We start from the raw sequence: 13,770 nt of genomic DNA, 5'->3' as shown, positions 1-13,770 counted from the left end.
CTGGGTATCCATAGGGGTCAGGAGACGCAAGTGTTAGCAGCATTTGTACAGATGTTGTGTTATTTTTATAGCTCCCCTCCATTTGCTGGGTGGCATTTCCCTCCTGTGTTAACAGCGAGGTTAACTGCACACAGGCGCACCCAGGGGACTTGGGCCAATTTTTTTATTGTTACACTAACTCAAGCAATTTCTCCCTCCCTCACGGTCTCTCTTTCGACCCCCCCAGCCACCGTACACACACACACACACACACACACACACACACACCTCCTGACTGAGAGACTGTGGATTTATTGTCCTGAGAATTGTGTGGGGCAAAGAGAACCATATCGTAATGATTTTACCTTCCCGGCAGGTAGCTCCCCGTGTGTGTGTGTGTGTGTGTGTGTGTGTGTGTGTGTGTGTGTGTGTTGGGGGAAGTATTACACTCTCCCTACTGAACATGATAATGAATGAGCTGTTTGTATCCCATTTCATTTTTGCACAATTCAACATCTCTTTTCAACTTTTCATTCCAACTTGCAGCAATATGTTGATTTAACCACTTCTTATGGTGCCAGTTTCCCAGACACAGCTTAAGCCCAAGTCTCCAGACTAAACACTGGCTCTGTTCCAGTTTAGGTTTCATCCAGGCCCAGGACCCTGACCCCTAGGAGGTCGTCGTTCTCTCTCCGGTTCTGTCGTGGTGCTGAGGCTCTCTTTCTCTGCCACAGGTCACCACGGCGCACCGGCTGGTGGATGCCAACGGGATCATCAACCCCAGCGCCTTCTATGTCTACCTGACTGCCTGGGTCAGCAACGACCCCGTGGCCTACGCCGCCTCTCAGGCCAGCATCCGGCCGCACCCACCCGAGTGGATTCACGACCCCACCGACTCCATCTCCATTGGCCGGCTCACCAGTGAGTACGACCCAGGCGCCGTGCTGCTTTCCACCTGAAGCTCTATGCTCGCTGTTTGTGTGTGAGAGTGTGTGTGTGTGTGTGTGTGTGTGTGTGTTGTATTTAAACAGGATGCATGGAAAAGTGATGCCAGTATTGCACCATTTGAGAGCTGGAGTGCAGAATCGAAAGAGGGGTTGCATTTGGGAAAGACGGGTCAAAGTGTCGAGGTACAGGCTGCAGTGTTGAGATACGGCCTACAGTGCTGAGATAAGGGCTGCAGTGTTGAGATACGGCCTACAGTGCTGAGATAAGGGCTGCAGTGTTGAGATACGGCCTACAGTGCTGAGATAAGGGCTGCAGTGTTGAGATACGGCCTACAGTGCTGAGATAAGGGCTGCAGTGTTGAGATACGGCCTACAGTGCTGAGATAAGGGCTGCAGTGTTGAGATACGGCCTACAGTGCTGAGATAAGGGCTGCAGTGTTGAGATACGGCCTACAGTGCTGAGATAAGGGCTGCAGTGTTGAGACATGGTCTACAGTACTGACATATGGTCTACAGTACTGAGATACGGGCTGCAGCGTTGAGATACGGGCTGCAGCGTTGAGATACGGCCTACAGCGTTGAGATATGGGCTGCAGCGTTGAGATACGGCCTACAGCGTTGAGATACGGCCTGCAGCGTTGAGATACGGCCTGCAGCGTTGAGATACGGCCTGCAGCGTTGAGAGTTTGCAGTAGGAACTGATTAGCGGTGGCATGAGCTGGGACACAGAATCACGATCTTAGTACAGTATTATTAGTACTGGGATTTTGGCGGAGGTGTTGGGAAGCTGCCCCCGGGGAGTTTGTGGGAGGTCGCCTAGGATCAGGATCAGAGTGTGGTTGTGGGTAGCGGGTGGCCTGCACGCAGGGGGTGCTCAAGAGTACATGATTGGATAACAAGGCGAGAGGACTTCTCAACACCAGAGCGCTCGCAGCACGGCCGGCCACCGTCCAACTCCCGTCCTAACGGAAAATTTATCTTGGAGATTATAATGGGGGCAAAACCATGTTTCTGTAAATGGAGCCCACACACACACACACACACACACACCTAACTCCAGAGAGGTAGGCAGTCCAGGTCACATTCTTGCGATTTTATTTGTGGTTTTAAGAACGACACTTCCAGGTCACTGGTAGCGGCGATGAGTCATGGGTGGGGAGGCTCATGAAAGCCCAGCTGAGGAGAGGAGTTGGGGGCAGCAAGCCTTCGTCCTGAGCACCCATGGGGACACACACACACACACACACACACACACACACACACACACACACACACAACGCGTAGGAGGGGTCCTAACTTGGCTTCGAATCAAAGCATAAGCGTTTTTTTTTACCCTGGGGATGCATGTGAGAGCGTGTCAGGTCACGTTTTGCAGCAAGAAGTTGTGGTTAGCCGTGCTCTGCGTGATGGACGTGCTTTTGAGTGGCGCTTCTGATGAGTTGGGAAAGGGGGGTAGGTTTCTGACAGCGTAATTACAACCGATCAGTGTCAGTGCTGACACTTAGCTGCATGTCGGGAGCTGATAGCCGGTAATTCCTCCCGTGTCTCCCCAGAAGCTGTCGTGGCGAAATGGCAAAACGTATAGTGGGAAGCGTAGGTAGGAGGGTGGCTCAGGTACCGCATTGCAGAGGGCCTGCTTTCTGGTCTGACGACACATTAGCTTACCGGAAGGAAAATCGTTTTAGCAGGCGACTGAGGTTCTGTTTCACTACCGTACTACAGTGGGAGTAAACCTCGTTAGCAAAGACTCAGCAAAGAAACTGCACAAATAAAAGCTGAGCATAAGAATCCCAGTCTATCAGTGGCGATTTGTTCTGGTTTTTTGGGTTTCGTTTTTTGTTTCTGATGTATGTATGTTTTTGTTTTGTTTTTGTTTTTTCTTTCGCCAAACCAGTTCCTGCTGCAGAGCCCATCGAATATGCCCAGTTCCCCTTCTACCTTAACGGGCTGCGTGAGACGTCCCACTTCGTGGAGGCCATCGAGAGCGTGCGTGCCATCTGCGCCGACTATAGCCGGCGGGGCGTGGCCAGCTACCCCAACGGCTACCCGTTCCACTTCTGGGAGCAGTACGTGGGGCTCCGCCATTGGCTGCTTCTCTTCATCAGTGTGGTGCTGGCCTGCACCTTCCTGGTGTGCGCCGTCTTCCTGCTCAACCCCTGGACGGCCGGCATCATCGTGAGTGCTTCGCCGTGGCCTTGACGCTTACTTTAGCCTTACCCCGCGTGACCCCATTTCTGTTAAAACTTCACACGTACCTTGGTAGAACACGTGTGTACAGCGGTAACGTGCTTTTTCTCACCTTCGCGCTCATATTTTTATTTTTTTTATCCAACACTGATGTTTTATTCTGTTTTTTGCACCTTCACATCCTTCTGTTGGCTTATGCGGCTACACCTTCACAATAAGAGTCTTTTCGCTGATTTTGCTGAAGCTTGCGAGTAATTAAAATGCGTTTTCTAAGACCACAAGGCAAGGCAGGGAGAGAGGAGGCAGACCGAGGCAAGGCAGGGAGAGGGTAGGCAGAATGAGGCAAAGCAGGGAGGGAGGAGGCAGGCCGAGCCCGACAGAACCTGTGTTTTTACAGCCGGGCTCTTTGTGATTATCTTGTCAGGCCCAGCTTGTTTAGTCTGCATGGAGCCTTTCAGGGTATTTCTCTAAAGTAAATGACCGAGGGGGTTACCACAGCAACCGCATCCGCCCTGCGCACAAAATAGACCCTCGCCCTCTCGGCCTTCTCCGACGTTCGTCTTTGTTTTAAGTACACGCCTGTGCGCTTATCGTAGCACATCGGCCCACCCCACCTCCATGGTCACCGCCTGTTTTACTACAGGCTGTGTTTTAGCCATCTAGTCATGTTGTCCCTCTGTGACGGACAGATGAAAGGGGCAGTTACTGCACCGCTTCCGCTTTTACTATCCTGCTTTTGTGGCAGCAGCCTCCCCGACAACACCCCCCCCCCCCCCCCCAAACTTCCCCTCTAACCCCACCCACCCTCCCACAACCCCCCCATACACCCCCTATCCCCGGCCCAGAATGTCCCTTTCGTTCCCCCTTGTTCAGCCCCCCCAGAAACCCGAGACCCATCGGCTGATTACGGCCTCCACTTTCCTCATCCGGGAGGCAGTTTAAGCTCCACACAGAGTCGTCTACGCAGGCTGTGTTCTCAGCTCCAGAGGTTTCCAGCATTCCCCACCTTTCCCCTCATCGCCTGCATTGTCAAGACGGTCCTGTCGGCCGGCTCTCCCGCTGAGAAATGTCGGTTTAGGACGATCCCGCGGAAGCGCACAAATGACAGCCATTCGGAAACACAACTGGCCGTCATTCACAAACACAAATGTGCTTCTGAGCCCGGAATATCCCGGAAGCCTTGCGGCTGGGAAGGCGCTCGTCTTGACACGTCTCTGCTGCTGTAGGTGCTAGTGCTGTCCCTGATGACGGTGGAGCTGTTCGGCATGATGGGCTTGATCGGCATCAAGCTGAGCGCCGTGCCCGTGGTCATCCTCATCGCCTCCGTGGGCATCGGCGTGGAGTTCACCGTCCACGTGGCCCTGGTGAGTCTTGCCACCCACAGCCCACCCGCGCGCCCCCCCGTTCCCCAGGGGGCCGCCGTCTGACGGTCGTGCCCCCTCCCTCCGCAGGCCTTCCTCACCGCCGTAGGGGACCGGAGCAGACGCGCCGTGCTGGCCCTGGAGCACATGTTCGCCCCCGTGCTGGACGGAGCCTTCTCCACCCTACTGGGCGTGCTGATGCTGGCTGGCTCCGAGTTCGACTTCATAGTCAGGTACAGGCAGAAGCGCCGGGTCAGGAGCGCCCCCCCCCCCCCCCCCCCCCCCAAGATGTTCCGGTACTTTCTGACCTTTTGACCTTTCCCCCCAACTTTTTTGCTAACCGCAGAACCGTAGTTTCAAAATAATGTTGAGAACTAGCTACTAATCTATTAATCCACTGAACAATGAATCACGCGTCCTCTGATACAAGGATGCTGCGCTTTACCGAGTGCTTCGTTTTCCTAATCACTCGTAAACCCTCAGGGTCCCCCTGTGTGTGTGTGTGTGTGTGTGTGTGTGTGTGTGTGTGTGTGTGTGTGTGTGTGTGTGTGTGTGTGTGTGTCTTTTGTACCTTTAGGTCATAGGTCTTGTGCAAGTTCTATTGTTTTTGTCAGTCTTGCTAAGAATGGAAGAGAAGGCTGAAGGGAGACACCTGTGTCATTTAGCAGGATGTGAGAGGGTTTACATCAGATGGGGGGCTGAATATTAAGCGTGAAGTGTTCCACTGCATTTGGCAAGCCTGGAACAGCTGTTATGTTAATTTGCCCTATTACTTCTCTCTTTCTTAAAGAGAACATGCTTTAAAAAATGAATTTCCTCTAAAAGACTCAATGAAACAAGCAGACCTTTTGTCTTGATGCTGACACGCTAAAGCACCTCTAGAGGGTGTAATCTAGGCTGCCCTAATCTGGTCTGGTGTAATCTGGTCTGGTGTAATCTTGTCAGGTATAATCTGGTCTGGTGTAATCTGGTCTGGTGTAATCTTGTCAGGTATAATCTGGTCTGGTGTAATCTGGTCTGGTGTAATCTTGTCAGGTATAATCTGGTCTGGTGTAATCTGGTCTGGTGTAATCTTGTCAGGTATAATCTGGTCTGGTGTAATCTGGTCTGGTGTAATCTTGTCAGGTATAATCTGGTCTGATGTAATCTGGTGTGGTATAATATGGTCAGGTATCATCTGGTCTGGTGTAATCTGGTCAAATATAATCTGGTGTGGTATAATATGGTGTAGTGTAATGTGGTGTGGTCTAATAGTCACTTATGTTAGTTAAACAGGCTATATCTGAGCAGTTCATTCCCTATGGAGAGGCTTGGATAGCTGTCCAGTCTCAAACCACTCTGGATCTATACACACTCTCACACACACACACACACACACACACACACACACACACACACACACACTCCTCTCTTCACCTCTTTCCACAATGGGACTGAGTCACTCTTGCAAGCTCTCATTGAAACATAACCACTGTTTTTTCACCAAACACAACCCCCTTCCCTCCGCGTGCACACGCACACACACACACACACACACACACACACACACACACACACACACACGCACAAATGAACACACAGCCCCCTCCCCCCGACGATAAGGAGAAAAGATAACAAAGGACAAAACGAGCCAGGCTATATTTTTCTAGTCTTACAGAAATAAATGTTCCCCTGCCTTTCCCCTGTCAGGGCTGCGAATGTTTTGAGTCCAAACAGTCCGGACGTGCAGCTCAGCGAGGTATGCGCTCGCTCGCCTTTCCGCTGGAGAGACGCGGCTTCCGGCGCGGGTACGCGGCAGCCTCGCCCAGGAGGACCCTCCGCTGCCTATGTGACTCGCCTCCATCTCCATCTGGGAGCAGTGCTCGTCTGTGGAAAAATCCCACAGCGGTATAAATCGCTGCTCAGGGCCCCCCGCTCACTCAGGAGCCACTGACCTTCTGGCCGAAGGTGTGCGGACCTGTCTCTGTCCGGCGGTGCCGCCGCCCTTGACACCGAACCGAGGCTTGCGAAGTGAGGCTAGGGATTAGTCACCCTGCTGACAGGAACACCCAGTGGCCACCGAGCCTGGGGGAGGCCTCACTCAGCTGCCCGTCGTCACAGTGCAAAGGCCGTGGAGGCGATGAGCCGCGTAGGTCAGAAATCTGGCCCCGAGTTTAGACTGAGGACCGGCCGTGCGGCACACCAGCTGGCGGGACATACACGCGCACGGCATATGTGCACGCTCACGCTTTTGAAAACGTTTTAAACACACAGCCACTACCTTGCTGACTCCCACTGGTGTCTGTGGCTTGGTGCCTCCTGTGTCTTGGCGGTTTGCTTTGGAGGTAGCGGAGCTTTGCCCCTGGGTAGGAGAGAGGGAGCACGGTTAAAGCCCAGATCCCCCTCCTGGAAGATTCTTTCAAAAATACCCCTCTTGGGTCCCTGCGTGCCTTTTAATGAGACAAAGGATGGCAGCTGCAATTTGAGCCGCCGCAATTTGCACAGGCGCGTCGGCAGCCTCGCAGAGACAGGGAAAGGCTAGCCGCGGAGGCGAGAGAGAAGCAGAGGAGAGGAGAGGAGAGGAGGAGAGGAGAGAGGGATTTGTCAGGGAGACTGGGGGGGGTCTTACCTGATACTCTGGAGATTTAATTAGACCAAGGGATTGTGAAAGGCAGGGAGATTTCACAGAGGCTTAGAGAGATGGAGAGAGAGGGAGAGAGAGAGAGAGAGAGAGAGATTGAGGCCATTCTTCCTCTCTTCTCCTAGACTAAATTGTTTAAATTCTATACCCTTCACTCCGTTTGTTTTCTTCTGCTTGCTTGCTTGTTTTTTCTTCCTGTCTTTCCTTCTCTCTCTCCTTCTCTTTCCTTTTTAGAGTGAGAGAGAGAGAGAGAGAGAGAGAGGCCCCTGTCCTTTTGTGATTCATCTCCCACCTCCCCCCACCCTTAGCCCCCTGCTCCACATTCCTTACCGCCTTGCTTCAGCCCCTGTTTGCTTGTACTCTGCTCACCCTTCAAAAAAAAAAACAAGGGGGGGGGGGTCTCGCTTTTTTTCCGTGCCTTTGAATTAACCAACTAATTATGTCTCCAGCTTTTCTGTGCTGTTCTCTAAAAGACCCTCTTTGGAGACTTTGTTTGGCACAAGGTAAAACTGGTTTTTGAACTTAATGAATTCTTCCTGTGTGTCTGTCTGTGTGTGTGTTGGGGGGGGGGGGGGGGGTTCAGGTGTGTGTTTTGTAGAATTATTGTCTTGGATCAACTCCCAGTTATTCTGTTATTTATTTGTGGAACCAGCTAATGCCACAAGGTAATGATCAGTTGTTGGACTAAGTGTGTGTGTGTGTGTGTTTTGGCAGATACTTCTTCGCTGTGCTGGCCATCCTGACCGTGCTGGGTGTCCTGAACGGCCTGGTGCTGCTACCCGTCCTATTGTCCTACTTTGGCCCTTACCCCGAGGTAAGAGGGCGGTGTCCCCACGCCCGCCGGGCCGAGCCGACCTGCGGTGGTCCCCCTCCGATGCGCAGTTTGAGTGTAAACACTGATGCTTTGTAAACAAAGACGTGTCTTCGGTCTTTACCGTGAACCTCTTTGGTGTGTCCAGGTGTCTCCCGCGGATGGACGTAGCCGGCTGCCCACTCCGTCCTCTGACCCGTTCCCACCGGTGGTGCACTTCACCGTGCAGCCGAACCATGCCGCGGCCTCGGACTCCTCCGACTCTGAATACAGCTCCAACTCCACCACATCTGGTACCAGCCAGGACTTCCAGCACCACAACCTCACAGCAAGCAGGGAGCGAGCCGCCCGGCCCGAAGAGGTGCGGGTCTGCACGGGGCAGGGCCAAGGTGGACCCCACGCAGCCCCGCCCACTTTGCCTCCTTATTCGGTAAGACAAGACGCCATTGGAGGAGGGCAAAAGGCAATGCATGGTGAACTTGGTCTCGTCTAAATATTTTAAGTGTAATACTGATGAATCAGGCATAATATGACCAGGAACATGAACCAAGATTAAAAAAAGGTCCGTTCTGATTTGATTTGATGTTGTCTTAAACATACCAAAGGATGCTGTTGCCTTGGTTACAATGATAACTGAGTTATGATAACTTGATACTGCTACAGTGATGCTTGTTAATATATGGTCAGGGTTCAGGAAGATGGAAATGTCTGCAGATGGTTTTTAATTTCACATGTGTAACATAGTGTGTTCCGCAGGCTGGGCCCACTGACTCGAGGCATCATCACCTTCATCATCATCATCACCACCATCGCCATCATCGCTCTGCCCATCCTCCTCCTCCCTCCCAGGATGCAGGACCTCATGCTTCCCACCGACACGGCGGCAGGGACCCCCGGAGAGAAGCGGCCAGCTCCGCCCCACCTCCCCCTCAGAGGCCACGCACGGATGCTTTCCAAACCACCAACAAGGTGGGCGGCCACTACGGCCCCAGAGAACGTTCGGCGGGGCGCCAGCCCCGCCCCCACAACCCTTACCCTCACCCAACCAACCCCCCTCCCCCAGGCCCCGCCTACTGCCAGCCCATTACCACGGTGACAGCTTCGGCCTCCGTGACGGTGGCCGTCCATTCGGGTGTGCCCGGCCAGAGCCCCGCCTACCCCTGCTACACCTCCAGCGACAGCTATCGCTCTCCGGAAGAAGGCTACCCAGACGCCCGTTTCCCCGACCCGCACGTGCCCTTTGAAGAAAGTCACCACGGCGGAGACTCCAAACTGGAGGGCATGGAACTTCAGGACCTGGAGCTAGACTCTCCCAGAGACCACCACAACAGCCACTCCAGATGAGGTGCGTCCTGTAGTTCCGTAGTGAAGCACACAGCCTTTTAGAAATGTGGTACTATTGCAATACGACTGGTGTGTTGCGTCCAGTTCAGAAAAGCAAGGTGTAATAACGATGCAGCGTGAAAACAGTAAAGTGCTGCGAACATTTTTACGGGACGTTGAAGGCCCGTTTTGAACCAGTCGCTTGTGACACACTCGTGTGTCTCTTGGTGCAATCTTTAACACCAGCCTTGTGTAGCACGCGACAAACACAGTCATCGCGGCTGTCGCCGTGTTAACAGATACTTTATTAGCATTCCCATGGGAGTACTGTTAAGTCAATGGGGGGGGGTATTTCTCATTTTGTCCCTGCACATGTGGATTACCGCGGTGAGTCACGTTTAACTAGCAAGCGTCGCACAGCGGTAGCGACTTGCAGCACCTGTCGTGGTGCTTCTGGTGGGGAAAAAAAAAAAAAAAAAAAAAGCCTCAACCCAGGAGCTAGCCCTGTCAGCCATCTGCAACGGCAGTTCCGAGACCAGAATAGTGGCTCTGGGTCTGGGGAAAATAGAGGTCCCTAACTACGACTTAATGCTTCCAGATCAGAGATTCCCACTCCGAGCCCTGAGGAACCCGTGCTCCGCGGAGATTCCCCATTGTCCCAGTGTGAGACACCTGGTTCGACTCCTCAGCTGACTGACTCTTAATGAGGCGGGGCCATTTGTCCTAGACCAGGAAATCTTACTACAGCGGGCGGGCTTGGCATCCTCGGGGCTCGGCTGACCCGCTCTGGCTCTAGTTAGCACTGTCTCATTTCCCCTCGCCCAACACCTCAGGGAAAAGCCGTCCCAGTGCGTCACTAGTCCTGTTCCAGCATTAACCGTGTTTGCATCTCCCCTCTTCCTCGCAGAGCCTGGACATCCGAGCCGCGAAAAAGGGCCAAAGGCGAGGCGTCCGCCTCCTGGCAGGGGAGGAGCCACAGCGCTGCAGAGGCGGGACTTCTCGTGCTGCCTACTCTCTCGGCAGCACGGGTCTAGCAGCTGTCCAACATGTGGCTGGGAACGTTGGAAGGGGGAAAAACAAAACGAAAGAAGAACGCGTACATGAGTGTAAATAAGAATGGAGAGTAGCCACGATCGTACCGGTCTGTGGGGCCGGACGGCGGCCAGCGACTACTGTCCATCCTCTGTGTATCCATGACACGAGGAAGCTCCATCTTAGACACACTTGTCAGCATCCAGACACCAATACCACTGCTGCTTAAGGTGTTGGTGTGATGTGCTTGTAGACTTCTATGCAATTGTTCTCTTGAGCATTATATAGTGCCACGTAGGTGTGTGCAAGGGCGCATGTGTGCGTGCATGCATACTTATTGCGCACATACGAGGGTATGTATTTGTGCGTGTGTGTGAGTGTGAGTACGTGTGCGTGCATGAGTGTGTATGAGCACCCTATACAAACATTTCACTCAGTTCAAAGAGTTCACTCCGTCCCCCACACATTCACATGCATGCAGGCTAAGGAAGACGTACTGTTTAGTAGCTCTGTCCTTTACTGGGCAAAACCATTACTCTGCCATATACATGGGTTCTTTATGCATTCACTGTAGTTCCCATATTGTGTTGGATATCTTCTTGAAACTGTCCATGCATTTCTGTAGAGATTTTCTGAACAATACTTTTATTAGTATGTACTGGCTACGGAATATGTTAGCTGTTATTAACTGTATGTGCCTACACAAGGAACTGTGTAGTCTTTTCATTTTCAGACCTCATATTACAGTGTCAGGTCTTTTCGAGTGTTACTGTGCAGGAATTGCAAATGGATGAATGGTGTGTGTGTGCGTGTCATCTGCATGTTCTGCGTGTATTGAAGTATAATGTATGCTTTATTCAGATGTTAATTTATCACAAACCTGTGGTAGTTGGAAAAAATATATATATATACGATTAACATTGAACCACGCTATGCGTGGGAGTTCAGAAATGAAGAAAGTGCAAAGAGCGTTTGCGTGTGGCTCTGCTGTACCTGCTCCACGGCCAACCTCTTCTTCTAGCTCGTCTCAAGTTATTTTACTGTAAAAATGGCCATTTAGTCTCAACTCACGTATGCTCTCGGCATTCATAACTGTATTACTGGGTAAACTATAATCGACACAGTAGTTTAAGGTATAGTATGGTTTTTTGTGACTTTCACTTGGTACTATGTTGTTGGTCATTAGGTTTACTGTGGAAACTGGTCAGCCTTGGTAGCACTGTTCTTACATTTATCGTCTACGTTACAGAAAGGCATTATTTTTCTTTCCTTTTTTTTTTTTTTTTTTCTTTAAAGCTAACGATATGGTTTAATAAACTATTACAGCTACGGCTCTGGTGGTTTAGCGGGTCGAGCCGTAGCTATTATAGCAGCCTGTTGATGCCCCTCACGTTCCATATTTCAATAAGCTACGCTGATGGGCGCGCCGAGGGGTTAGCCACTGAATGGCCGAACGAGACGAGCGCTTTCCGCCGTGTGGTCCGTCCACCTCCTCAGTGACAGGCCGCGACCACTGGCCCCCCGGTGTAGCACGAGCAGCTCTCTCTGACCTCACCTCATAAAACTCCACAACACAACGCCATGACACTAATTGGAAGTTCCCCCTCGACGGTCAAATGGTGCATGTGAGTGCTTCTATGGTCAAGGGTCAGGGAGCCCACACTTCAGTCTGAGTCTGGTGTGTGTGTGTGTCTGTGTCTGTGTGTGTGTGTGTGTGTGTGTGTGTGTGCGAGGAGGCTGTTTGTGTGTGCAGTTCACTTTTTGCTGGTTCCTCTAATCCAACTATGGCCTCCTGTCAGACATATCTGTCTTTTTATTCCTCATTCACTTTTTCTTTTCTTCAGCAAAGTTTATCCTTCTGTCAACTGCTTGTTTGAGTTGTTTGTTTGTTTGTTTGTTTGTTTGTGTTTCATGTTCTCCTAAATGTCACATTGGCAGAAACAGGAGAGAATCATGGCTGGCAACTATTGTTATTCATTTTTATACTCTGTTCATTTTTTACATTTGTTTTGCAATATTTATATTTTTGTATTATAAGATATTGTTTTGTTCAATAATGGTCAACATGCCAGTTGTTAACAATGCAGGGATTTTTATGTCTGTCTTAAAACACTATTACAGTTTTTGTGTTCTTACATTAATGGATTTTGATATGTATAAAGTGCTTACTAATGTTAAATAGGAAAAAAAGAGTATATAACATTTACAATACAGATTCATCACAGCTCTTAGAGGATTCTAAAAGGAAAATAATGAGTGGTTTTTACAGACTGTCATTTTTTCCTTGGTTGGTGTGGATGTATGTCCATTTCAGTTACAAAGATAAATGTATGCCATATAATTTATTTATATGAAAATTTATTTTTGTAGTGTACATAGTAGTTGTCAAGTTATTTGACAGAAGTATATTTTTAAAGAGTTTATATGTAATGCTACCATTTTTTGTGAGAACATAACAGAGACATTAAGTCATTAAGGTGCACACTTTCATTGCTAACTTCTTCCCCTTTTACAGTGTTACTATAGAAGAGATTGAATGAACTCTGAAAAGACTGTTTGGGTTTTGTGAAAAGCTAGCCATGAAAGTAGAAAATGTACTAGCTCTCTAAATAATAATGTTCAAACACTGATAGAATTCTAACAAATAAAAATATTATAACTTATTTGTCTCTTTGTTATAAATAAACGAATGTGAAAAATCGAGCAGACCGCGTGACTGAGTCTGTCGTGGAGGAGAGCAGCGACGCTTTGACACGTGCCTGTTTCACACGCACGAGCATGGGCGCGAGCGCGCCAAATAACAAGCGCGCGCTGGAGCTGGCGTCCTGCGCGAGACGGAGCCTGCGAGCGAGGTCCGGCGGCTCTGTCCACGCTCTCCCGCTCCCGGCGGAACGTTCCTGGGCCCCTCTCGCCCCCTCTCCCTCTGCGCCTCTGACTGACAGGTTTATAGACTGCAAGGAAATTGGTCGTAGTTACAATACACCTGGTGTGCTCCGAGTAATGAAAAGGGGGAAATGCGGCCTGGACAACGCAGTGATGGAAACTGATTCGGCTTGACCCCTCGTAACTCGCCTGCACGGGTGGGGGCCGATTATTATTCACGCGCCGGCACCACCGGCCTCGCGCTTGGCCGTCGTACCCTTTGACACGCTGCGCGCATTTGCCGTCTGAACGGACTGCGGGGTGGCGGATTTGCCTTTTACAGCCAATAAGGGCATTAGCTATGGTAGCCAATCCACACTGACAAGCAGGTCGTGTGATATGAGTTACAGTACATTACAGGTGGCACAAATCTTTAGTGACTTGTTGAATGGAGTTCCCAGGTATTGGGGGAAAATGGTAATTGATCATTTGTGATGTTCTGCAAAATTTAACATTGCCTCTTTCTTCAAAGATGTTAGATAAGTGATTTAATGTCATTTCCTTTCACTTTGTTACAGGTCCTAAGATTGTCTTGAGGTACCTGATAACATTTTAAAAATAAGTCTCCTGCAGACTGTTGTGGAAAGA

At 50.6% G+C, this 13,770-nt stretch overlaps 1 protein-coding gene across 3 annotated transcripts in view; it reads left to right on the top strand.

Moving 5' to 3' along the window:
• Window positions 1-12,963, top strand: part of ptch1 (patched 1) — a 48,303-nt gene extending 35,340 nt beyond the window's left edge. The window contains exons 17-24 of one of the 3 annotated variants that reach the window (XM_035521970.1): window positions 714-900; window positions 2,821-3,101; window positions 4,340-4,477; window positions 4,565-4,707; window positions 7,809-7,908; window positions 8,054-8,335; window positions 8,662-9,250; window positions 10,136-12,963. In XM_035521970.1, coding sequence (XP_035377863.1) covers window positions 714-900; window positions 2,821-3,101; window positions 4,340-4,477; window positions 4,565-4,707; window positions 7,809-7,908; window positions 8,054-8,335; window positions 8,662-9,249 — 1,719 coding nt within the window. In that variant the 3' untranslated portion in view covers window position 9,250; window positions 10,136-12,963. Of the gene's footprint in view, window positions 1-713; window positions 901-2,820; window positions 3,102-4,339; window positions 4,478-4,564; window positions 4,708-7,808; window positions 7,909-8,053; window positions 8,336-8,649; window positions 9,251-10,135 lie in introns of those variants that run through there. The other 2 variants (XM_035521969.1, XM_035521971.1) reach the window with 2 other exon arrangements.
• Window positions 12,964-13,770: the final 807 nt, after the last annotated feature.

This window comes from Electrophorus electricus, chromosome 23 (assembly GCF_013358815.1).
Source record: "Electrophorus electricus isolate fEleEle1 chromosome 23, fEleEle1.pri, whole genome shotgun sequence".
Classification (NCBI taxonomy): Eukaryota; Metazoa; Chordata; class Actinopteri; order Gymnotiformes; family Gymnotidae; genus Electrophorus; species Electrophorus electricus.
The sequence above is the reverse complement of the archived record's forward strand: the minus strand, read 5'-3'. Positions and strand labels throughout refer to the sequence as shown.